The sequence below is a fragment of the Spermophilus citellus genome, assembly GCF_964194105.1.
Source record: "Spermophilus citellus genome assembly, chromosome: 1".
NCBI classification, from domain to species: Eukaryota; Metazoa; Chordata; class Mammalia; order Rodentia; family Sciuridae; genus Spermophilus; species Spermophilus citellus.
Genome location: NC_138182.1, coordinates 267957701 through 267985674, shown reverse-complemented (window position 1 = coordinate 267985674; position 27974 = coordinate 267957701). Strand labels below are relative to the sequence as shown.

Genomic DNA, 27974 nt, shown 5'->3' with positions numbered 1-27974 from the left:
TTAATTAGAACTCATCTGGCATATCATGTCCAGTCTTGAGTAAGATTTTTTCAAATAAGATTGATGAATTGGAAAATGTTAAGAGAACAGCCAGAATTTTACACTTTTAGAGCATATTCTAGGGGAGATTGGGACCCAAAAGGGTGAGTGTATAACCTGAAAAGAGTAACGAGAAAAACACTTATACAGAAAGAACAGAAATATGAACTTAGTTTAGAAGATAGGACTAAAAAAGAAAAAAAGTTACAGAGAAACAAATTTCAGGTCATCATGAGGAAGAAGTGTTTTCCTTCACTAAAGCTATTTGACAGAGACTACATGGCCATCTTCACCAAATATAAAGAAAATGAGCCCTGTGTGGTTAGGTTACTTCTCAAGTCCTTTGTAAAAATGACTTATTACGTTTGATTTTGTAGTTATTTAAAAGAAATATTGGTCATAGACTGATATCTTTACTTCATTTTACTCTATGTCTGATTAAACCATATTATACAAAATTTGAGGCTCTTTTTCTATCTCCAGAAAAGAGAAAAAGGCAAAGGCAAGAAGAAGGTGAAAATCGAAGAAGAGTAAGTACAATATTTATTACATTGTTATAACCTATTGATTAATGTGAAATATTGTAAGAATTGTAATAATTAGCTGAAGACAGAAGAGCATCGGGAATATGGCATAGGATGTATTGTTAAAGGAGGAGAATTTTATTACTTTTACATACACATGCTGGGTTTCCTGTCAGACTTGTTCTAAAATATCATTAGTAATAAATTATTTCTTATTCAACATCAAGCAGTTTCTCATCTAAGGCATGTAGTCAGTAAATATTTGTTGAGTGAATGAGTGAATTCATGTAGTCTTCCTAATAAAGTGGTTTGGATTACTTTAAAATTGTTACATTTTTGTAATAATGCATTAATTCTTTTCCTCCTTAATTTTTTCTTTAGTATTTGCTGAGGAAACTGACATCCTCCTAGAATGAAAACACAAAAACTGAGAAAATCTATTCAAGATTTCCACAAATTTTTAATAATTGGTTGTGTTTATGCTGATATATTTTAGTGTATGTCATGTGAAGGGGAGACTTGTTCTTTATTTCAGAAAAGTAGAAGAATACTAGAATCAAAGAGTAGAAGGTACAGGAGGTAGATTTCACTTCTCTATGAGAATTTCTGACTTCTACAATTTACCAAAATTGTAATAGGCTGCTCAAACATAGAAAATGATATTATCTAGTGGAAGAGCTAAAAAGCATCTGGCATGGATATTTTACAATGAGTCCCTGCATTACATGGAAGGTTGAATCAGGTGATCTTGAATAGCCATTTCAATTCTAAGAATTTAATTAATGGAATCTCAGTTAATGTGACTTTACTACATATAACTCACAATTCTATGTGAATCAACTTTAATTATACTATCAAAAATTACTTCAGGTCTCTAGCATTTTAGTGAATTTGAAAGAAATTTTAATTAGTATCTTAATCACATAATTTCATAGTTTTTCCATAGTTCACAAGTTTATTGGAACACTGTTTCAAATTTTAGTTAGAATAAAAGTTTAACATAATCATAGCTGGCAAGTGTCTTTAAATGTTTTCATTAAGAATTAAAGTTTAGGGCTGGGGATGTGGCTCAAGCGGTAGCGTGCTTGCCTGGTGTGCGTGCAGCCCAGGTTCGATCCTCAGCACCACGTACAAACAAAGATGTTGTGTCCGCCGATAACTGAAAAATAAATATTGAAATTCTCTCTCTCTCCTCTCTCTCAAAAAAAGAGTAGCTTGGGAAAGTTGCCCTTTAAAAAAAAAAAAAAAAGAATTAAAGTTTATAGGCTGTATCTCCCTCTGGAGATGACCTACATTCTCCCTTTAATGTGTCTCTGTTTTCCTAAATAAACCTTTGTCTGTGTCTCTGAAAATAAAAGATTAAAATTTATAGAGGCTAGTTTTAATAAATCATGTGAAGATAAAAACATTGGCTTTTTTTTTTAAGGTACTGAGGATTGAACTCAGGGCACTGTGCATGCTAGGCAAACACTAGTGCTTAGTGTCTGATTTTTAAAGGCACTATGGCAATTATACTATTACTAATAAATTTCTGAGAGAAAATGATTGTTATATTACCCTGCATATAGACTTTTGACACTGATGAAATATTCTCTGTTCTTTTGTTATATATTAATTTATGTTTCTTTTCTAGGAATGGAAAGAACGTTATGGACATAATAGAGAAGATTCCACTAGAAACAGAAATGTTCATCCTGACCCAAAAGAGTCAAATTTCTCAGATATCAATACCAATTGGTGTAAGTAGTTTATTTTCTAGTTTGCTTTAAAATATTTTTCTTGTGCTTACATGCATAGAGACTGATAGTTAGGATTCCCTTCCAGAAATGTCTCTGTAGAATTGTAAACATGCATCTGCAGTGACTTTCCTTTTTCACATTCTTTAGTATATACAAGGAAGGGTAAACTCAAATGTGCATTTTGGTAGGAAAAGGAGAAATTAAGACATCAAATGAATACTATAAGTATACTAACCTAAATATAAAAGCACTTGTTCAATGTGTTAGGCAGGTACTTGTTTCTATTATTTACATAGATTTTTTTTTTTTTTGTAGATGTGGGTATTCAGCTGGTTTTACAATTATTTATTGGCTGACTCTTGTATTCAGGTACTTTCCATATATACACTGATAAAGAGAAGGTAAATTTCTTGTCCTCATGATGCTTATAATTTAGCAAAGAATTGATACCAGGCAGAAGCCATCAGTCACTGGGATGTGTTAAGAAACTTTCCCATAGCACTGACTCTGTACTGACATAAGGCAGAAACCATTTGCCCCTGGGAAGGTGCCAAGAAACCTATTTCTATCTAGGACTTTGTACTGTGTAGAAGGCAAAGTCTGTCACTGGGAGAGAGATGATGTTGCTGAAGGAGCCCCACCACTGAGGCCTCAGTGCACAGAAATCTGCCTAAGACTGAGGATTGAGCAGGAAAGCTGAGCCTAACAAGAAGTTTTATGCAACGTTAGGCTACTATTGGAGAAGTAGAAAATGGAGAACCCCCTCTGTGGCTGAAATATGAAGGTGGAAAAGAATACTGAGAGAAACCATCTAACAACTTGGGGCCCTCCCAGGTATGAGGCAATGACAGTTCATTGCAGGAGAAATGTGAAATCTGTGGAGATTTAAGGGAACTAAAGCAACAACAAAGTCCAAACCCAGATTAACTACAGATTAAATTGATTCAGTCCTACAACACTAAGATGACCCATTCTGAGCACATAACAGTTATTTATCTTAATTTCTTCTTTTATACAAAATGTCTGGCATTTAACCAAAATTATGAAATACACAAGGAACTAAGAAAATATTAGCCATCTTTAAAATATAAAACATTCAACAAATTAGACATAGAAGCAGCTCAAGTGTTGGAATTATTAGACTGTAGAATGAATTAGTACATTAAAATATCCAATAGAAAGATTGGATAATGTGCATGAACAGAGGGAGGTGGGAATTTCTCCAGATGGAAACTATACAAAAGAGGCAAATGGGAATGTCAGCAACATTTTAATGATAGACTATTTGTAATATTTAGATTTGTCAGGAGAGTTATTACTGAAGGGTGCACACCTGGTGCTGAAGTTCCACTTAGGGAAATGGAAAAAGAGTTCTGTCTTGTGAAAGGAGTTGTGTAATACAAAAATATTTCTGTAAACATTTGTCTGAACATTGAGGAATGAATGATATTTAGCTAGGTAAAGGGTGTTCTAATCAGAATGAGTGCAAGACATAGTGACATGAAAGAGCCTTTAGAAGTATGCATGTCTTTCTCTGAGATGGCAGCCTGAGCATAAGCTGGCTGATAAGAAAGAAAGCCACAGAAATAGTTGGGGGAACAGACATTGTCATGCTCAAAAGTTTAGATTTTATCCTAAAGGTAAGATTTTAATCTGGGAAGAAGCATGATAAAGATGAATTTGATGCCATAATTTCCAGAAAAGAAAAACCATAAAAAACTTTTTAGAGTCTGTTACAGTAATGCAGTTAAGAAACAAGGAGGGCCTAAAATAAGGCAGTGATCCTGAAGATAAAAAGAAAAGGGTTTATTTAAATGATATATACTGTAGAATTAAGAAGGAGAGAGCTAGAGTTTTAGTTAAAGCTAGGAAATAGAGGAATCTGTAAAGAAATTTTGAACTCTTACCACTGAGTAGAGGTTTATAGAATGGAAAGATCTGGGAGTACGGGGGAATGGTTAAGAGGAGAGGAGGCATAAAGCCTTAGATGAACTAGAGAAAAATCTGGAATGTGGTATTTAACTATAATTTGCTGAATGAATGAGTGAGAAACATGACAAAGACTTCCTTTTAAAGCTGAGTCTGAGATGACAAAAATGTAAAATATGGATAGTGTGCTTTAAGTTTTTAAAATAAACTATATTAGAAGTTGTTTTGAATCTATTTGGATTAGATTAGATTTACAACAACATTGTGAGAATTTAAGTTGTTATGTAGAAATCCACATCTATGGGCTGGGAGTGAGGCTCAATGGTAAGAGTGTCTTCCTGGCATGCAAGAAGTCCTGGGTTCCATTCTGAGCACCTCAAATAAAAAAAATAAAGATATACTACAATGCTTCCTGCTTTTTAAAAAGAAAGAAAGAAATTTCCATTTATGTAGAAAAGGAAGAGTTAGTTCTCTAGATTTGTACTGATTAGTATGATAACTATTAGCCACATGTAACCATTGAATACTTGCAATGTGGCTGGCGCCCCATGTTGATAACATTTTGAATATATTGGATTAAATTAAACATATTAAAGTTCATTTTATCTTTGTATTTTTACTTTTTAATGCAGTACTAGAAAATTTCGAATTAAATATGGAACTCAAATTTTATTTTTGCTGGCCAGTATCACCCATACTCTTACCTCATGGGCAAAAAACTAAGGCCTTTCTTTAAAAGGATGAGTTTATTATCTTGTAAAGTCTAGCCAAAAAAAAAATGAGATTCACTATGAAAGCAACTGAAACTTGATTTAATAATGAACAATTCCCTATTACAATATTATAGTTAAATAGTAACTCTGATTCATACTATTTAAGTCTTTGTACCAGATCTGCCTCTCAGCTAGATCTAACTACAAGACTGGAGAAATTTTTGTTATTACATTCTATTATACTGTTTGCAATTTTAATCTGATTTTTAAAGAACCATTAGTTATCTTTTCTTATATTATTTGTTTTCACAATCAAGATCTGGCTCCTTTATAATCTTGATTTTTTTTTCTGTGAGTCTATAGACTGTGACCTACAAATTAAAAGGTGATAGGGAAATAGACATTTTTTCTTCTTTTGAACAGCATCCAAATATACCAGAGCTAATAATAAAACTGAAAGGGACCGAATAGAACTTCTCCAAGATGCAGAACCTTTGGATTTTAATGCAGAAACATTCACTGATGATCCTCTTGAATCTGAATCAGGAAGGTAAGTTTTGGCTGAGTCCTTTTGGCTCTAGCATTCCTCTGAAATTTTAGGAACATACTGACTTGAGAAAGTTGAAAACAAGTAATAAATAAACATAAAAGATATATAAATTGGGCTGGGGACATAGCTCACTGGGTAGGGCGCTTGCCTAATATGTGTGAGGTCCTGTTTTTTAACACCAAGCAACACACACACACACACACACACACACACACACACACACACAGAGTACATCTTTACTACTAATAAAAAGCATATTGGTAACCTTTGAAACCTTTTTATACCCTCTGATGCTGTTATGTATTAAACAACATTAAGGTATTCATTAATGATAATGTAAATTGGTGTTTTCATATAATACAAGTATACAAGTGGTATTATAAACAAGAAAGAAAAATTGAAATACATAGCAAATAATCATAGCAATATTTTTATGTCTATTCCTGACAATTCTATGTATTAAGCGTATTATATTTAGCCACAACAGCAAGATTATGTGTTGACATCAGACACGATTCTAAGAACTTTAACATTTTATATTTAGTTTAAAATCCAATTATATTTAAATCCAGAGAGGCATAGTAGTAATTTGCCTAAATGTCAAGTCAAGCATTCAAACTCTAATAGAGCAAACTCTACTTTTACTTTAGAAGCTGTTCCATTAGCAAGTATTCTATGAGAAAATAATAAAAGCAAAATACCACATGCTTAAAGATATTTACCTTATTGCCTATAAATAGCAAAAAAACCTAGAATATTCTATTTATATTCAACAATTAAGAGTGGTTATGAAATTGATTAATTTCCTGGATGTGTCTTACATCCCTTCCCCATTTTTTTATATCCTTCACTCTTTCATACATGTATCTACATGTATGTATTATACAGCTCTAAGACAGTTGCTGGTTGATTTATAATTAAGTCCTTTTGGATAATACACTTGGAAGGTAAGTTCCTGCTTTCAGCTACTGAATAGATTTTATAGTGCTTACCAATTATATAGTCAGTTCCTTTTAATGTGTTCTCATTTTTCTGTCTTTATTATTTTTGATGCTTCAGATCATTTCTTTATGTTCATCTTTTAGGTATCAACCTGGTGGACGATATCTCTCAATGTCTTCCAGCATAATATTTGATGATGTCTAAAGTCTGGAAAAATTCATGCAATGACTAATGAAGGTCAAAACATAAGTTCAGTCTTTATGAACATCTGTGTGCCACAGAATTTCCTCTGTACTCTCAGTGAAATGTCAGAACAACAAAAAGGCACTGAGAATTAATTACATCTTAGTAATAATGTTTATTGTTCCCTGAGTTAGAGTATCATATTTTCTATTAGGATTTATTGCACCATTCCCTAAGTGTCTGCCTTAGGAATACGGTCACAAAAGAAGGATTTAATTCATGATAAAGATCAGTATATGTTGAGAACATGTAATCCAGTTTGTTTCAGTTATTTTTTTTTTCAGGAGAGTTATACTAAAGGTTCAAGAAAGCCATAAGTCATACTAAATAATATTATACAGTTTTATTATTGTGATTATATTTTTGCTGTTTCTAAAAAGTATGTTCAACCTATATTTCCCAAAGAAATATAAATGAGTGAAGACCTCAGATAATAACCATATTCTCAAAACCTATGTCTTAAAATAAGACTTGCTTATCAGACATAACTGAATGTAAAAAAGCTCTTTTTCAAGGCTGTGTGTAAATTAGTGGAGGTTTTTGCATGTATAACTAAAATTATAATTCAACTGATAGCATTAGTGTCTTTAGGATGTATACTCTAATCAAGTAATACAGTATTCTTTCAGTCCTTGTAGTAAATGGAATTTTTTATGCTTTTGGTATTCCTCTGTAAAACAATTTCATTTAAGAGAGAAATTTTTACTTTTAGCATTTAGTATATTGATTTCAGTGTTGATTATTCCATTGAAGGAGAAATTCTAAGCATTAATGGTGAATAGTTTTATTTTTTTAATAACCAAAGAGTTCCAAAAATTCTCTCATATTTAAAGGTGCCTGTTTACACTTTTTAAAAAGAAAAATCTGGTTATTCAAAGGTTAAGAAATGAATCCATTTACTTTTATTGGTAGCACTTAAATTGTGGTTTATAGAAAACAGAAAACTGAATTAGAATGAAAATGTAAAATAATAACTTGTTGGTTAAACATGCTTATTATTTTCAATTGCTTGTTTTAATCTTTTTGTTTAAGTCAAAGTCAGATATTTATTTTAAAACATCATAGCTTTATTGCAAAGTGATCATGATTAAATGTAACATGCTTGGCAGAGAAGTTTTTGTGGCACTGAAATATTTGTATAATATTTCAAATCCCATGCTATATTTGATGACCATACTTGAGCTTGCCCAGATCAAGTTTCAGTTTAATACCTATTATCCTTGTAATTATTACTTTCACTCTCAGCTGTGTCCGTTTGAAGATGAATTATATGGTCATCCTAATAATGTGCTCTATGTTTCTTGAAGCTAATCTTTTCTTGAGTCATAAATTTAAAATTTTCATTTCTCTCTTTAATGAGTGTTATCATGTAATGTTTTAAGGACAGTTCTATGCAGGTACTGAAAAAAATAGTGCGTCATCCTAATTATCCGATTTTTTTTAATCTTTGTGTTTTTATAATCTTTGATATTTGGTCCCTTTAAAATAATTATCAGTGGATATATTTACTATTGATTGAAGGTCATAGAGACTGCTTATTTGAGTATACCTATACCTTTGTTTTGGGTGGAGGGGTTACCAGGAATCAGGGGTACTCAACCACTGAGCCACATCCCCAGCCCTATTTTGTATTTTATGTAGAGACAGGGTCTCACTGAGTTGTTTAGTGCCTCGCCATTGCTGAGGCTGGCTTTGAACTTGTGATCCTCTTGCCTCAGTCTTCTGAGCCTCTGGGATTACAGGCACCACCTATACCTTTTATTGTGCTTTGTGGTCTGAGAGCAGTAGGCCAGAAGCAGTAATTTAATACCATTTGTAATTTCAGAATTTACCTTAGGCAGATCATGTGACCTTTCAGTGCCTCAATTTCTTCATTTGCAATTGAAGATGACACTGCTGTTTATCTACAGATCTACCTCACAAAACTATTGTGAGGAAATTGAGTTGATGATTATGCACTGGAATTTAGAAAGACAAAACAAGTTGTTAGCTATGTTATTTTTCCTAGTGGTGCTTGAAGGTGTTGCATGGTAGAAATGATCTTCCCAGAAAGAGGTCTGATTTCTCATTATTACACAGAAGACCACAAGTCCACAGAGAAAAAAAAAAAAAAAAACAACTCTTTTTGGACTAATTCATCAGAAGTCCCATGAAAATTGTGTTTTATTATTTAGTGTTTGGTTCACTTTGTAATATTTTTCCTTAGCAGAATGTTATTTCTCATCAGGTTTTTTCATGATATTCTGATGCTATTGTACAGTAGAAACAAAAAAGAAAATTTCCAATTACTATTATACTATTTTTTATAGCACCCTAAGGTAAATTGATAAGAATATATAAAGGAATGTTACTTCTTTCCTTTACTATTAAATTTTTATCATTATAATAATTGAAGCATATATGTATACACATATACTTTGCAGATGGTATACATTCAATTATGACTTTTGAATTATTTCCAAAATAATTCATGGTTGTTTCAGTGATCCAGAGTATTCAAATTTTAAAGCAGAATTTATCTTATAGGATTTTGTATACAATCATATACAAAAGTTACTTTTGCTGGGTAAATTTGAGTTCAGAAGACAATGATTTAACCCCTAAAGACTCAGTTCATTTCTGGAGGTCTAAGTTAATATTTTTTTAAACCACTTTGTGTAGAAAACCCATGGTATTTGCAAAAATTTTTTCCTTTTTGTTTTTGTTTTTGGTACCAAGGTTTGAACTCAGGGGTACTTGACCACTGAGCCACATCCCCAGCCCTATTTTGTATTTTATTTAGAGACAGGGTCTTAGTGAGTTGCTTAGTGCCTCACCATTGGTGAAACTGGCTTTGAACTTGTGATTCTCCTGTCTCAGCCTCCCAACCCTCCCACACCTCTTACAGGTGTGCACCACCATGCCTGGCACGTTTTTCTATTTTGAGAAGCTTATTAACATATGATGACATCTGTTGCAAAATACTGCAACCAAATTCATCTACTTTACATACAAAATGCACTTCTTGAAAAAAGTATTTCTGGCAATTACTTTTTTTGTTTTTTTTTAGTATCCTGGGATGAACCCAGTGCCTCATGCATACCAGTCAAGTGCTTTACCACTGAGCCACATCCCCATTCCTCTGGCAATTACTTTTTGATGTCTTTCTTACATGTTAATAAATATCTGTTTAGAATTTTCTAAATTATTATTATTTTTTTAGATAGTTATTAGGTGTGGTTATTCTACAAGCCAGTAATTCAAAGTAACCATTGCAGAAAGTAATTATAATCTGTAATTTTCATGAATCACCTATAATTAACTTTTAACTTAATCACCTGTAATTAACTAATTAACTTTTTTTACTACTTAAATAACATGTTATCAATAGAGCATTTTGTAAAAAAATATTCTTAAGAGATAAAGTCTAATTATTAAAATTGGCTCTCTTACCAAATGAAAATAAGGGCTTTACAATAATTGCATCACACAGAAGTCCCTCACTTCACAAAAGTAGTAATAGCTAAATCAAAACATTAAAGGTTTTCGATTTATAAAAGAATAAATCAAACAATTCAATAATCCAAAACATTCAGAAATAAATGCTGCCAAGCTATTTGTTTTTGGCCTCTACTTTTTGTTTAGATCATCAGTTCTAAAATTTAAGCAGAATGTATACCCAAATCAATGTAAAGGAAAAGTCAATGTATGTTTCTTTAGAATTATGTTTCAGCATGTTAATGAAAAAATTGCATTTTTCTTTAATAGCACACCTCATTTTTATACCTTTAATGAGTTTACAGAATGTTCTTGTGATATGTTAATTACTATATTAAAGAAAAAAATAAACTCTCTATTACGATTCACACTGTTTAGTAAGGTTAAGTTTTGTACTTGTGATTTGAGTAGGAAAGTGTATTTTTGCACTAAGAGACAAAATTTGTCCTGAGACATGTTAGCATACTTGAACTCCAAAGTATAATGGATCGTATTATATTAAATCCTAAATGTTAAGAAGTAAATGTATTTAGGGTTTTGTCTTTCTTTTCTGCCTCCTTTTCTCATTTTATTTATGTCTTCCTTTCTGAGACCTCTTTCTAGTATGACTTTCAGTGTGTTGACAGATTTTTCTTCTATTTGTTTTTGTGTAAATTTGTTTTGATGAGCAGTACACTCAAAAGGAACTACTTCTGACTACAAATCACACTACTTGAAATAACAGTATTGTACTTAGAGTAGTGAAACAGGTTTTGCTAGATAGCTAAGCAACATCTGGATGTAAATGTGAAGTATGCTGGCTCAGTGTGTTGTCTGTTAGGTCACCAAGGAGAGCACTTCAGTAAAATGAATTGTTTTCAGTAAGTTTTAGCATAAGAAATGGATTTCCAAATTTAAAAACCCCAAAACATTAAGAACCTTGTGACCTTTTTCATGAAAAGTGATTCATAAATAATACAAATTATTAAAACTTTCCTTAGGATAATTGAAACAATATAAGAGGCATCTTCCATGTGAATTCCCCTTTGTGTAGGGTACTTCAATTCAGAGGCTTTTTCAAGAAGATTGGGAAACTAGGCAATGTAACCCACTTCTCCAGCTCCTAGAATCAGGCCTTATGAGTCATCTCCCTTAGCAGGACAGACATGAGTCTGATCCTATTTTTTCTATTGCAAAGGGAACATTCTTTCTGTGCTTAGCCTGGTTTAACTAAAAATTTTCCCCCGCCATTTTCAGAAGATTTGTCTATTGAGGTAAACTGAGGTGTTGCTATAATTTTAAATTTCTTAATAAAGACTATTTTCATTTTTCTCTTTTCATAGGTGTTCTAAAAGACATTTGTTTGTAATATATTCTTTGGGAAAAATTAGCACCCCCCCCAAAAAAAAACCTTTTCTTTTGTGGTTATCTTCATCTAAAATCATTTTATGAAAGGAAAATTTTACTGTACTTGGTGCAAAGGAACAGAAAGAGTGGCTTACTGTGGCAGACATGTAAAGTCATAATTTATTAAACTGTACAGCACTATTTAGAGTTGATATTATTGACATAAATCTTATCAACCTATATACTTACAGCTGTATTTATCACAAGAATGGCGACTAGCATCTTCCCTACTTAGCATATTAAGTTGTAGGGGAGAGACTGTGTATTTATTTTTTAAAGCAATCCAATGGATTTGTTTTTGTCCATATTTTGAAACCAACTTGAAGGATTTTCTCATTTTAGAATGTAGATAATATGTGGACTTGCTTTTAAAATTACTATAACCTAACATATATTTATATATTATAGCATTGAAAAATACAAAAGAGCTCTAATATTGATGTTATTACTTCATGGTATTTAATTTTTATAAATGTTTTTGTAAGTAATTGTAGTTTTGCTTTTAAAATGTCTAAAACTATTTCTCAAATAAGTTCTGACCAGACCCTTTTCCTTAGGACAATAAATTCTAAGCTTCAGTAGTCTAATGTGGATTTGAAATATTCCCACAATCTCTTCAGTATGTTTTTGTATATACCAATATCCAAGCAAAGTATACTAAAAGGCTAATATCCATGTTGCATTAATAAAGTGCTTGTTATTTTGCCTTCTTCTAATTAACTTGATTAGATGAAATAAAAGATAAATTTCTCAAATGTGCATTTGATTATGATTTTTCAAAATGTTCATTCACTGTGTTCATTTTTGGTGCATGATGCCAAATTTCATTTTAATCATTATTACCTGATATGTAATGACAGATGTTTTCCTATCTGATCAGTGGGTTGTAGATTGAACTATTTTTCTCTTTAGATGTAGATTCTCAGTACAATTTCAAACATGTATTTGGGAAACCTGCAAAGTGCTATCTATAAGTAAGTTAGCATCATTGGCCTTATCTGTGCATAATGTGTTCTCAGTTTGAATTTGACAGATTTATTGACTTGCAGCTCCTTTGTAGTATTGTAACTTATTGTGATGTAATGAATTTTTGAAATGTTTATATGATTAGTTGTTAAAATATAGGAAATTATGTAGCTTTGCATGAAATAAACATTTCTCTAAGTTATGAAGAATTTTGCTGATTATTTGTGATTTTACTTCACTTGAGATTAAGTTCTTTGAAGTAGATTCAGGCATCTTTTGTTCCTTACAATTTATTAGCAAATTTTAGAAATATTTTAAGATTAAAAAAAAAACACATATAATTTAGGTACCACATTACTTTATCATGTGTTTATAATTAAAACAGAAGTGATTATAAAAAGTAAAGTAGAAACCATGAAATTGCAAATGGGAAAATAATAGAAAAAAAGTTAACAAAACAAAAAGCTGGCTCTTTGAAAAGATCGATAAAAGTGATAAAACCATAGCCAGCCTAATCAAGAAAACACAGCAAGCTACTTTGTAAATACCAAAATTTAAAATAATTGAAAATTGAAATTAAAAATAATAATATTTAAATTAGTACCCCCTCCCAATTCAGTACTCAGGAATAAATCTAACAAAATCTGTACAAAATCTTTGTGAGAAAAACTACAAAAGAAATCAAAGAACTAAATGAGAAATAGTCCACATTCATGCATTGGGTTACACATATTATCAAGATGTGAGTTCTTTCTAACTTGATCTATACATTCAGTGCAATCCAATTTAAAATCTTATTTTGGGGATATTGGCAAATCTACATCTGAAATTTATTTTTTTTTTTTAAGATAGAGTGAGAGAGGAGAGAGAGAGAGAGAGAGAGAATTTTTAATATTTATTTTTTAGTTCTCGGTGGACACAACAACTTTGTTTGTATGTGGTGCTGAGGATCGAACCCGGGCCGCACGCATGCCAGTCGAGCGCGCTACCGCTTGAGCCACATCCCCAGCCCCTGAAATTTATTTGGAGAGCAAAAAACTTAGAAGAGTCTACTCATTGTTAAAAATACAGCAGCTATATCAGAGGACTAACACTACTGGCTTCAAATCTAACTGTAATACTATAGTAATTAAGACATTGTGGAATTGGTGAAAGAACAGACAGAACAATGGAATAGAATAGAAAGCCCTGAAAACGGATCCACAGAAATGTAGACAAAGAAACAGAGGGAATTCAACGGAAAATAGTCTTTTCAACAAACGGTGCTGAAACAACATCTACATGCCAAAAAAATTAATCTAGACACCAATCTTACACCTTTCACAGAAATTAACTCAAGCCAGGTCCCATGGTGCATGCCTCTAATCCTTTTGTCTCAGGAGGCTGAGGCACAAGGATTGCAAGTTTGAGATCAGCCTCAGAAATTTAGCGAGACCTGTCTCAAAATAAAAAAATTAAAATGTGGAGATGTAGCTCAGAGGTAAAGTGCCCCTGGGTTCAATCCCCAGTACCACTAAAAGCAACAACAAAATAAAACAAAAATCCCACCAAAAAATCAGGTGGAAAGATTTTATACACACACACACACACACACACGCACACACACACACACACATATACACACATATGTATAAGTATAGCTGAGAGAAGATCAGTAAGAGCCTACACATGGGAATTATTTTGGCTCACATTTTTGGGGGGCGAAGATTTCCAATATACCAAGAACCTTGTGTCTACATGTTTGAAAGGATAATAATGATGATGAACTCATCGTATGGATCTTATCAAAGCATTGTAGTAGGGTGACCTTGTGAAAATAAGAAACATTTTTCCAGGTCAAAGTGTATCTTGGAAATCTTTGAGACCAATTTTCACCTATAGCCTGAAGCCAACGAATGAGTTTCTCAGGGTGGGCCACTTGAGAAATCATGTGCTTAGCCTAACTACTTACATTTGCCAAATGAAACTAGCTGTTCACCACTTTGCATTTATTAAATCATAATGATTGTGAACATCATCACCTTAGGTCATGAATGGAAAAGGACCACTAGAAATTTCAGGAGCTTCAGGAAGTACAGCTCTACATACATACTAACTGTAGACAATGTAGACAATCTGCATACCTAAAATTGTACACATCCATGCACATATAGACAATGCTACTCAAGAATCTGTACCATTTTGTTCTGCTTTTCAGGACCCAATCAAGAGTCCCAAATAGGATATTATCTTTAAAAACACATAAATGAAAATTTATAATTAAAAAGTAAGCATTAAATATATTTTGTTTATAATGTTATGAACACCAGTACACCAAGTAATTCTACAAAAGTTACCGTTATTTTGCCTTGTATCAGTATTTGGATAAACATTTGTTGGTCTGAAAAGAATTTCCCCAAAGTATTTGGCCAAAGAATAGATTAGGGAAACCATACCCCTCCCTTTTTGATTTTTTTTTATGTAGTTGTAAATGGACAGAATGCTTTTATTTTATTTGTTTATTTTTATGTGGTGCTGAGGATCAAACCCAGTGCCTCACTCATGCTAGGCAAGTGCTCTGCCACTGAGCTATAGACCCAGCCCCCCACCTTTTTTTTATACAAATGGATCACAACTTTTTGTTTCTCTGGTTGTACACAACGTAGAGTCACACCATTTGTGCTATTGTACCTCTATATAGGATAATAATGTCCATCTCATTCCACCATCTTTCACACACACACACCCACTCCCCTTTGACCAATCCAAAGTTCCTCCATTATTCTCTGTTCCTTCTCCATTATTTACCAGCATCCACTTATCAGAGAAAACATATGGCTTTTGGTTTTTGGGGATTGGCTTACTTCACTTAGCATGATATTCTCTAACTCCATCCATTTACCTGGAAATGCCATCATTTCATTCTCTTTCAAGGCTGAGTAATATTCCATTATGTATATATACCACAGTATCTTTATACATTCATCTATTGAAGGGCATGTAGGTTGGTTTCACAGTTTAGCTATTGTGAAATAAGCTGATACAAACATCGATATGTGGCTGCATCACTGTAGTATGTTGATTTGAAGTCTGGGATAGCTGGGTCAAATGGTGATTCTATTCCAAGTTTTCTGATGAATCTTCATGCTGCTTTCCAGATTGGTTGTACCAATTTACAATTCCACCAGCAATGGATGAATGTATCTTTTTCCCCATATCCTTGCCAACACTTATTGTTGCTTGAATTCTTGATAGTTGCCATTCTGGCTGGAGTGAGACGAAATCTTAAGTAGTTCTAATTGCTAGAGATGTTGAATATTTTTTTCATGTGTTTGTTGATCAACTGTTTATCTTTTGTGAAGTTTCTGCTCAATTCGTTACTTAACCCATTTATTGATTGAGTTATTTGTTTCTTTGGTGTTAAGTGTTTTGAGTTCTTTATATATCCTGTTTTATCTGATGTGTATGTGTGGTAAAGATTTTCTCCCATTCTGTTGGCTCTCTTCACATTATTGATTGTTTCCTTTGCTGAGAAGAAGCCTTTGAGTTTGAATCCACCCCATTTATTGATTCTTGATTTATTTCTTGCACTTTAGGAATCTTGTTAAGGAAGTCAGGTCCTAAGCCAATATGATGAAGATTTGGGCCTGCTTTTTCTTCTATTAGGCGCAAAAGCTCTGGTCTAATTCCTAGGTCCTTGATCTGCTTTGAGTTGAGTTTTGTGCATGGGAAGATATAGGGATTTAATTTCAATTTGCTGCATATGGATTTTCAGTTTTCCCAGCACCATTTGTTGAAGAGGCTATCTTTTCTCCAATGTCTGATTTTGATGCTTTTGTCTAATATGAGATGTCTATATTTATGTGGGTTTGTCTCTGTGTCCTCTATTCTGTACCATTGGTCTACAGATCTATTTTGGTGCCAATACCATGCTGCTTTCGTTACTATAGCTCTGTAGTATAGTTTAAGGTCTGGTATTGTGATGCCTCCTGCTTCACTCTTCTTGTCAAAGATTGCTGTGGCTATTCTGAATCATGAATCTCATGGTTGCTTTTTCTATTTCCATTGCATTAAATCTGTATAGTGCTTTTGGTTGTATGGCCATTTTGACAGTATTAATTCTGCCTATCCAAGAACAAGGTAGATTTTTCCATCTTCTAAGGACTTCTCTAATTTCTTTCTTTAGTGTTCTGTAGTTTTCATTGCAGAGGTCTTTCACCTCTTTTGTTGGATTGATTCCCAAGTATTTTTTGGTTTTTTGAGGCTATTGTAAGTGAAGTAGTTTTCCTAATTTCTCTTTCAGAGGATTTGTCATTGATGTACAGAAATACATTTGATTCATGAGTGTTGATTTTATATCCTACTATGTTGCTGAATTCATTTATTAGTTCTAGAAGTTTTCTTGTGGAATTTTTGGGATCCTCTAAGCATAAAATTATCTTGTCGGCAAATAGTGATAGTTCGAGTTCTTCTTGTCCTATTTGTGTTCCTTTAATTTCTGAAGTCTGTGTAATTGCTCTGGTTAGAGTTTCAAGGGCTATGTTGAATAGAAGTGGTGAAAGAGGGCATCCCTGTCTTGTTCCAGTTTTTAGAGGGAATGCTTTCAATTTTTTTCCATTTAGAATGATGTTGGCCTGGGACTTAGCTTGGATAGACTTTATGATGTTGAAATATGCTTCTGTAATCCCTAGTTTTTCTAGTGTTTTGAACATGAAGGGTGCTGTATTTTGTCAGATTTTCTGCATCTATTGCGATGATCATATGGTTCTTATCTTTAAGTGTATTAATGTGATGAATTACATTTATTGATTTCCATATTTTTGGAGGGAATACCTGGGATTGAACTCAGGGGCACTTGACCATGAGCTACATCCCCAGCTCTATTTTGTATTTTATTTAGAGACAGTGTCTCACTGAGTTGCTTAGTACCTCACTTTTGCTGAGGCTGGCTTTGAACTCATGATCCTCCTGCCTCAGCCTCTAGAGCCTCTGGGATTACAGGCATGCAGCATCATGCCTGGCCAGATTTCCATATGTTGATCCTACCTTGCATTCCTGGGATGAACCCCATTTGATGGTGGTGCAGTATCTTTTTAATATGCTTTTGTATGCTATTTTCCAGAATTTTATTGAGAATTTTTGCATCTATGTTTGTCAGAGATATTGGTCTGAAGTTTTCTTTCCTGGATGTGTCTTCATCTGGTTTTGGTATCAGGGTGATACTAGCCTCATAGAATGAGTTTGGAAGGGTTGCTTCCTTTTTTATTTCATGGAATAATTGGAGGAGTTATTAGTTATTAGTTATTGTTATTAGTTCTTCTTTGAAGGTCTTGTAGAATTCAGCTGATCCTGGACCTTTCTTGGTTGGTAGACTTCTGATGGCATCTGCTATTTCATTGCTTGAAATTGATCTGTTTAACTTGTGTATATCATCCTGATTCAGTTTGAGTAGAACATATGACTTTAGAAGTTTGTCAATGTCTTCAAGATTTTCTATTTTATTGGAGTATAAATTTTCAAAATATCTTCTGTATTTCAGTAATGTCCATTGTGATATTCCCCTTTTCATCATGCATTTTAGTAATTTTTGAGTTTTCTCCTTCTCTTCGTTAGTGTGGCTAAGAGTTTTATCAATTTTATTTATTTATTCAAAGAACCAACTTCTTGTCAATTTTTTCTGTTGTTTAAATTTCATTGATTTCAGCTCTGATTATAATTATTTCCTATCTTCTGCTACTTTGGGTGTTGATTTGTTCTTTTTCCTAGGGATTTGAGAGGTAATTTGAGGTCATTTATTTGTTGACATTTTATTCTTTTAATGAATGAACTCAATGCAATGAATTTTCCTCTTGGCACTGTCTTCATAGTGTCCCAGAGATTTTGATATGATGTATCAGTGTTCTCATTTACTTCTAAGAATTTTTTTTATCTCTACCCTGATGTCTTCTACTATCCATTGTTCATTTAGTTTCTGGGTGTTGGAGAAGCTCCTATTTATTTTTCTCATGATTTCTAATTTCATTTCATTATGATCTGATAGAATGAAGGGTACTATCTCTATTTTTTTTTTGTATTTGCTAAGAGTTGCTTTGTGACATAGTATATCATCTATTTTAGAAAGGATCCATCTGCTGCTGAGAAGTAAGTGTATTCACTTGTTTATGTATGAAATATTCTATATTTCATCTAAATTAAATCTAAATTATTGATTTTATTATTGAATTTTATAGTTTCTTTGGTTGTTGTTTGAAAGATCTATCCAGTGGCGAGAGAGGCGTGTTAAAGTCACCCAGTATTATTGTGTTGTGGTCTATTTGATTCTTGAAATTGAGAAGAGTTTGTTTGATGAACATAGATGCTCCATTGTTTGGGGCATAGATACTTATGATTGTTATGTCTTGTTGATGTTTGATTCCCTTAAGCAGTATGAAATGTCTTTCTTTATCTCTTCTGACTAACTTTGGTTTGAAGTCTACTTTATCTGATATAAGGATGGAAACCCCTGCTTGCTTATGAAGTACATGTGAGTGGTATGTTTTTTCCCAACCTTTCGCCTTCAGTGTGTGAATGTCTTTTCCTGTGAGATGAGTCTCTTAAAGGCAGTATATTGCTGGGTCTTTTTTAAAAATCTAATCTTCCACTCTATGTCTTTTGATCGATGCGCTTAAGCCATTAACATTCAGGGTTATTATTGAGACATAACTTGTATTCCTGGTCATTTTGGTTTATTTTTGGTTTTTAACTTGACTTAGTTTCTCCTTTGATTGGCTTTTCCTTTAGTGTAGTTCATCTCTCTGCTGATTTTCATTGTTTTTCATTTCCTCCTCATGGAATATTTTGCCGAGGATGTTCTGTAGTGCAGGCTTTCTAGATGTAAATTCTTTTAACTTTTGTTTATCATGGAAGGTTTTCATTTCATCATCAAATCTGAAGCTTAATTTTGTTGGCTATCTTGGTTGGTGTCTATTTTCTTTCAGAGCTTGGTATATGTTGTTCCAGTACCTCCTAGCTTTGAGGGTTTACATTAAAAAATCTGCTGACATCCGAATTAGTCTCCCCCTACATATAATCCAATACTTTTCTCTTGTGTCCTTTAAAATTCTATCCTTATTCTCTATGCTAGGCATTTTCATTATACTGTGCCTTGGTGTGGATCTGTTGTAATTTTGTACATTTGGTGTCCTGTAAACCTCTTGTGTTTGATTTTTCCATTTCATTCTTCATATTTGGGAAATTTTCTGATATTATTTTATTGAATAGATTGCTTTGTATCTCTGTGTCTTCCTCTATCTGGTAATTCTGTCTTTTAATGTTATACCATAATGCTTGCAAGTTCTGTTCATGGTTTCTTACCATCTTCACTTTGTGGTCAACTTTATTTTCAAGATTATATTTTTTGTCTTCATTGTCTGAGGTTCTTTATTCTAAGTGATCTATCTAGTCTGTGGATGATAGTTTCTATTGAATTTTTAATTTGGTTTATTGTTTCCTTCATTTTAAGGATTTCTGTTTTTTTTTCCCCCAGAATCTCTCTTTATTGAAGTAATCTTTTGCTTCCTGTATTTACTCTCACAGCTCTTGAGGTGATATTTTGTTGCCATGTTTGCTCTCTTATATCATCCTTACTTCACAAATCATTTTAATTATGTACACCCTAAACTCCTTCTCTACTGTGCTGGCCATGGATTCTATTAATGTAGTATCTTGGTTTCTTCGGAGCACTTTCTTCCCTTGTTTTTTCATGGAGGGGAGAGTGTTAGGAGACTATAGATACCTTGGTATTGAGCTTCTGGGCCCTGCCAGGATCCCAGGATGGAGGTTGCCCCAGCTAACGATGGTGGTGGCGATAGCAAAGGTAACCCAAAAGGGTGGCAAAGGTGTCCCAAGATGGAGGCCACAGTTTTCAGAAATGGGGCAGCAAGGGCAGGCTCTGCGGTGGCAATGGGCCGCCTGTTCAGAGATGCAGCACTCTAGTGTGCAGTGGTGTGGTGGTGGGTGGCCCTGTCCAATGTCCACAGGTGGAGGCTACCACACAGAGGGGACTATGGCAGCAGTTTCAGTTTCCCAAGAGTTGGCTGGGAGAGCCCGCATTAGTAGATGGGGAGCTGGGGCGGTGGGTTCATGTGGGCAGGGGTCCTACACAATGTGGGCCGGAATAGAAACCATACCTTTATAAAAGTATTTTAACTACTAATTGAAAAGAAAATGATAGATTTTGTAACCTCAATAATCGAATGGACACAGGCATTGAAGATTAATGACTGCTAATATCATAAAAAATAGAAAACCAGTCATATGCACCTCTCTAATGAAAGAACACACTACCACCAAGAGAGTCAACCCAGGTCTTCTCAAGCCTCTGCTTCCAATTTCAGGAAAAAAGAGAACATCTTGAACCAGCACCTGAGTATGCAGTCACCATAATCCTGACTGTGAGAAACTCTATAGGTCAAATGCCCTGCATAATTCTACAGATCAATTATAAAGAGAGGGACAGAGGTAGAACTTGGTAGATTAAAATTTAGCACATATTTTCAAATGGACAAGACTAGCTTATGATGAGTCGGGAGATACACTTGAGAAGTGCTGTGATAAAGAACATTGGTCAATTTAAATTATTTTAACAAACCTTTATTCCTTGGACAAATTTAACTTCCTCAATGAGGCCTATCCTAACTACCTTATTTAAAATAGGAACTTCAACCTCCGTTACATCTGCTACAGCCCATTCTTAAATGCCTCAGCATTGCCAAGCCTCTTAACTGGGCTCTGATTTTTTATTTCTATGCACTTTCATCTTCTAGCATACTATATATTTCACTCATTATGCCTACTGGATTATCTGTGCTCCCCTCCAAAGAATGTAAACTTCATGAGTGCGTCCAATTCACTAATGCATTTCAAGTATTTAGAATGGTGCCTGGCATCCAGTGAACATCTGATGAAGGAATGACTCAGGGAATAAATCAATGTGAAACACTCTTTGAACTGAGACAGAAAGACTGACCTGCCAGAAATTGGAGAAGATGAAAGTCTATGTACGTATTAATTGCCCAAATGTAGACAGTACTGCATATATCTATGTATTTAATCTATATATTTGTTCTTTTTTCTACTCTTCATGAGCCAGGAAATGTCCACTTTTTATTCTGCAAAGCAGACTGTAGATTCGGTGTGGTTTGGGGACCACCCTGTGGAAGTAAAGAGACCCCAGCCAATCAATTTTATAAGCAGTGATTAGAATAACAGTAAGACCTCATTGTACATAACTGCAAAGAAAAGAACTTTATGATAATTTCAATAAATTAAGAAAACAACTGGAAAAACTTCACATTATGTATGAAAGAAAAACTCACAAATTTGGGAAATAGGGAAATGTTTTTTATTCATTAGATGATAATATAGAAACTAAGTGTTCAGAAAAATAATTTTCTTCCTGTGCATCAAAGTTAGACTACATTTCCAGGAACATTTGCATCTGTTAGAATCATAACATAGAAGGAAATTAAGATATGTCTCATATCCTAGAACATATAAAGAACTCAGACTCAAGATGATAAAAACAAACCAATAGAAAAATATCAAGAAAACTGATCAGGCCCTACACAAAAGAAAATGCCCAAATATATATGTGCTTGCTTTCCTTGGAATTATTGATAAGCAAATTAAAACAAAAAACAAAAGGCCTCTGCATACCTACCAGATTGGCTAACATGATAAAGAATAGTAACATTATGTATTGGCAAGAAACAGTGGAACACTCACAGCATAAATTAGTACAACCACCTTAAAAATATTTTGGTAATATCTATTCAAGTTAAAATAAGTATACCCAGTCGTTTCACTGTGAGATGGATGATGTGCATATATATGCATCAAGAGACATGTAAGGGAATGTTCACAAAGCATTATTTATAAAACACCAACCATGAAAAACTTAATCAGAACAATGAATTTATTCAACAGATGGACAAGTGGATAAATGAACAAATGATAGTGAATTAGTTCCAGTTAAGCAACAAAATGGGTGAAGCTCACAAACAAAATGTGAATCAAAAGAAACAAGACATGAAGATATAAAATAATTCTATTGGCAAAATACAAAATACAAAAGCAGGTAAATGTAAATTATCCACTTTGAAGATGAAATTTTTGTGGTAAAACCATAAGAAAATCAAGGAAGGGATTGATAAATGTATCAGTCTATTGCTTACTTTGGGAACTAGGAAGAGTTAGCACGAGACAGGCTCTGGATGGCTGGACATTCCATTTCTTGATCTAGGGGTGGCTTTACAGGGTGTTGACTTTGTAATAAATTGCTGAGTAGTGCATGCTTGTGTATGTGTGCTTAGTTTTGCACTTTATTTCATAATAAAAAAATATTAAGGCTGGAGATATAGCTTATCTGTTAGAGTGCATGCTCAAGGCCATGGGTTCAATTCCCAGCATCACAAATCATCATCATCATCATCAAGTAAATTAAAGCATCTACATAAAATTAAATTACAAAACATATAAATTGAGAGTGAAAGATCAGTGTTAGTGTTACAAGGTGGGAGTAATATTAGGAGATGGGTAAAGATATTGTTTAACTTAGACTTTTTCAAATTTAAATTTATTTTTAACATAAAATACATAAAAGTTTAAAATTGTACATATTTGTGGAGTACCATGTGATGTTTCAACATGTGTATACATTTGAAATATTTAACTCAGGTTAAACATATATTTCCTCAAACATTTACCATTTACTTATGGTGAAAACACTCAAACTCTTTCTTTATAACTTGGACTTTGAGAAGTTAAGCATGTGCTATAATCTTTTTGGCAATCATTAAAAAATTAGAAGTGGGATGCATCTTCAGATAGAGGAAAGATGGAATAATTTCAAAAAATCAAGCAAAACATAGAAAGAACAAAATAGTCCCAAATTAAATTTTATTGTTTCGAAATGCGAATGAAGTTGAGCAAACTATTAAAAAAAGGGGGGGGGGTTGGTTATGTGATAGTATGTGACTCTCAGAATTAGTAGGAAGGGCAATGGAACACTCAAAAGCCAAGAGGAAGGTCCAGAAAAAAGGACAAGGAAATATTAAGATTGGTGTACTGGAGCAGTGCTGCTCAGTGTCACTTGTCACTTGTCCTGCCCACAATGCAGGGCTTGCGGTACAGAGTTTGGCTTGGCCAGGCACAGCAGGAATGAGCAAGGCTGGGCAGCAGGGGCTGCTTTTCTTTGCCTTTGTGCTATTGGGAATTCTGCTGCCAGGGGGCGCCAAAATCCTGACTCTGGTGTTGTTGGGTGTGAGGGGCAGGCACTGCTAGAGCAAGAGAGTTGCACCTGGGCTGCTGGACTGCTGGGCAGAGGAGCCCTCCTCTCTCCTGTTCCTACCTCTGAGCTGTCAGGTTCTGGGGCAGACCCTGTCCCTAGGGAAAACATAAGGGCATCTCTGAGCTGAGAGCAAACTAGGAGGAACATGCACTTTGTGTGAGCCACTATCTTAGATCAAGTCTTTCTAGGTCTTTCCTTATTCTTTAACACAAACCAGGTCCATCTCTTTTTTTGGTGGGGGAGGTGGTGAGGTCCATGGTTGGGGAGCGATGGCAGGCTGCAGGTAACTCAGGGGAGCCAAGCTCAAGTCCAAGAGAAGTATGTTCTGCCAAATGTTTTGACATGTGAAGGACACTTACCAGTGTTAAAGGGGACTGCCGTACCTTCTCTCTTAGGACTACCTCTCACAGTCTTTTCTAGCCACTGTCTGTTGGGTGCTCACTTCTAAAGGATCAGGATGGTAATCGTGATTTGCTGTCTGCTAGGGAAAGCCACATGCAAACCACATGTACAGTTATTTTTCAGAGCATGATTAAATGGCATGGACTTACTGACCTGTAGTCTATCTACTTTCTAGCAAGAGGAATGCTCTATGTGCCACCCCAACCCCAAATTTATCATATTGATCTTGAGCCCATAAGTCACAGTGCAGGGAAATTTTTGAAGAGGGTCGCTAAAGTTCAGGTCACAGAGAACTAGGAATCAATCAGCATAAAGACTCCCCCAAGGCAGGGCTGCCCAAATGAGAAATGCAGAGGGCAGTGAAGCTTTCCTTCCACTCACCGTCCAGCCAGGGTTTATTCTGAGGCATCCCTGTTTCCCTACCTTCTTGGATGTCCCTACCTCTGACCTCGTAAAAATGAAGGACTGCTCCTAAGGGGAAGTCATTATCTACTGATGGACCAAGTTTCTCATATTCTTCAATATCGGAGCATGATGTGACCTCACTTGAAACCAAAGGACTTTCTTTGACATCAGGTATCATAGCTAACTTATTCTTTGCACCAGTGTCCACTAGAAATATAACATGAGCCACAGAAGCAAGCCACATAATGTAATTGTTAATATTCTGGAAACCTTTTTAAGATTTATGAAGAAATTAAATTTAATATATTTTACTTAGCCCTATTCATCCAAAATATTATTTTTAGCATGTTAATCAATATATAAATTATTTATAAGGCATTTTACTTTTTAAGTACCATCTTTGAAATCGAGTATGTATTTTATAATTCACATTAACCATATTTCAAGTGCTTAACAGCCATATGTGGCTAATGGTTACCATGTTGGGCAATATGCAGAGGTAGCTTCCTTCCACAGATGAAAACCAGAATGCTTTAAATGTGTCTGTGTTTAAGTACATTTTATTAGCATATTTAACGAATACAACATGATGTTATGAGATACATATAGATGGTAAAAAAAATCACTGTAGTGTAGCAAATTAACATAACTCCTATCTCACATAGGAGTATATATGTGTGTATATTTGTGTGTATATAGTAGCTACAAAATATTCTTTAGAAAAAATTCTGAATATAATACAATATTACTGACTATCAATAATATACTCCTAATAGTACACATGAAAACTATACACTTTTTCATTCCACTGATATGCTACTTTCCATTCTTCCACTGACATCTTCTAATTCCCTCCTCCTCGCTTTGTCCCTAGTAACTCTTATTTTATTCTCTCTGTATATTTTGTCTGTTTATTAACTCATTTGGATCCATTGCTTGTCTTAATGTTTACCTAAATCTTAATAACAATGTATGGCAAGAGATCAAAGATTTATAGAGCTTACCTGACCTCAGGGAGAAATACTACAAGTTCAAAAAAAGTATCCTAAAATAGTTGCCAGTGTAGAATTCTCAACTCCTTCCCTGTCCCTCATCATTTTTTTTCTCCTGAGAAGACACAGCTGAGAGACAGACACATGAGTAAGGTAAGTGGGGGACAAAGTGGAGAGCTTGGTTTTAGATCTGCAGTGGCCTGGTTTTGTGATCTTCTACCACTGAATTAGACAGGTGTGTTCCCTGGGGGCAGCTGGACTACCCTGGTCCCTTGAAGACAGTTGCTTTCTCACTCCCTTTCCTCACGTGAGCCAGAGATTTTATTTATTAGAGAAACCAAACTCCCGCAAGGATTCTAAGTGGTAGGCAAGAAAGGAATACTCAAATCAGGGGTTTTATACCCTAACTCTGCTAAGCTTCAAAATTATTTGTTAGCAAGGCCAATACACTCCAACCAGAAGGTGGTAGAAACCTTTCCTGGAAGAACTGAATATCCTAGGGTAAAGACCTTAGATGTCATTATTCAGGGGTATCCTGAGAAAGCCAGTTTTTTGCTTGGTCTTCTAGCTGAGAAGCTCACCTTTTCATAAACCCTATCCCATACATAGAGCTGACAGTCAGCTTTATAGAGCCACAGAGCCGTGCATTTAAATGTAAATGAACACCTAGGATCAACAGGCATTTGAGGGAAGACTCCAACATAAAATCAACTAACACAGTGTATTAGTCAGTTTTATTTCACTGTAACAAAATACCTGGGATAATTAACTTATGAAGAGAAAATTATTTGGGCTCACAGTTTTGGAGGTTCCAGACCTGTCTGAGACTGACAGGAGTGGCCCTATTGCTTAGGCCTCTGGTGAGACAGTACACCCCGGGAGGAGTCTGTAGCAGAGCAAAACTGCTCACTTTATCATCCCTGAAGCAAAGGTGAGAGAAAGGATGGGCCAGAGTCCCTAGTCCCCTTTGAGAGTCTGCCCCCAATGACCTAATGATCTCCCACTAGATTCCCACCCTCCAAAGGCCCATAACACTTCCCAACAGGGCTACCCAGGAGAACAGAGCCTTTACACATGGTTCTTGGGGGACATTCAACATCTAGATCATAACATGTAGGGATAAAGAAAATGGAAGAATGATAATGCAAGACCACAGCAAGCTTCACAAGTACACAGAAAACCCTATGTTAAAGGAAAAGCTTTAGACCAAGGAAACAGCGTCTAACGGAGCAAAGGAAGAGTCACCCATCTGGTAGGCCTCAGAAGCAGAGCTGATTGAGGAGGACTCCCACTTGAAACATGGTCTGAAAACCATTTATGGACAGAAAAAGGGACCGAATGACAGAGAAGAGAAGGAAAGAAGAGGGAAAGCCTGATTGGTTCCAGCTTGGCACTTGCCTCTTTTGGATCTGATTTCAATAACTGGAGGCCTGAGACTGACCGGAGCTTAGCTGCTTTGATTGGCTGGACTCAGCTACTCATTACAAAGACAGATTCCTAAGTGAGCTTTTCAGTTTACTTATGTACAAAAGTTAGTTTTCAGGGCTCCTCCCCTACATTGTGTGTGTGTGTGTGTGTGTGTGTGTGTGTGTGTGTGTGTTCAAGTATGTAAGTGAAGAAGCCTTTTCAGGGAAATTTAGTTTTATTTAAACCCTGAAATATTTTTAGGAAGAAAGGGAAAGACAAACCATGCATGAACATAAAAACAAACAAACAAACAAAACTGGGAGGTTGCCATTTGCAGAAACAATCAGAAATCAAAGGAGTAGTTTTTGGAAAAGAAACCAGCTGAGTACAGCAAGGGGAAGGTATCTGGAGAATGAGATTGATTATGTTAAGTGGCATAAGGAATCCCACTGTTATTGCATAATTATAATGTACCAATAAAAAAGAGTTCTTGGAAAGAAAAATAAAGAAATTGAAAGCTAAAGTTGAAGAAATATTTCTGAAAGTAGAACAAAAGGAAAAGATAAAGGAAGAAAGAAAAGATATTTAGAGGAACTCATATAAATAGAGTAATATTGTGGGAGAAAATGATTCAAAAACTAGCTTTTCTTTTTAAATTAACGGAAAATTTCCCAAGCTAAATTACTGTACATATGTCTTCACGTTAGAAGTTTCCATGCCTAGCACTGAAAACAAAGAATTTAACAACAACAACAAAAAAAAACCCACACAAGACACGTCATCATGAAAATTCATAATACCAGTTATTAGTAAAAGTCAACCTAAAGGTTTTCATACATTTCAGTGGTGAATAGGACTCAGGATGACATTAAGCTTTTCAGCATTGGGATCGCGATAGCAAACACAGAAAACCAACAAGATGTAAGGGTAAAACACTCTCAGAGATTTTCCC

The 27974-nt window shown here is 34.5% G+C and overlaps 1 protein-coding gene across 1 annotated transcript in view; it reads left to right on the top strand.

Annotated features, from left to right (window-relative positions):
* The window catches only part of LMBRD2 (LMBR1 domain containing 2), a 54710-nt gene extending 42413 nt beyond the window's left edge, over positions 1-12297 (top strand). The window contains exons 15-18 of the mRNA XM_081283393.1: positions 523-569; positions 2197-2302; positions 5368-5494; positions 6580-12297. Coding sequence (XP_081139519.1) covers positions 523-569; positions 2197-2302; positions 5368-5494; positions 6580-6640 — 341 coding nt within the window. The 3' untranslated portion in view covers positions 6641-12297. The remainder of the gene's footprint in view (positions 1-522; positions 570-2196; positions 2303-5367; positions 5495-6579) is intronic.
* Positions 12298-27974: the final 15677 nt, after the last annotated feature.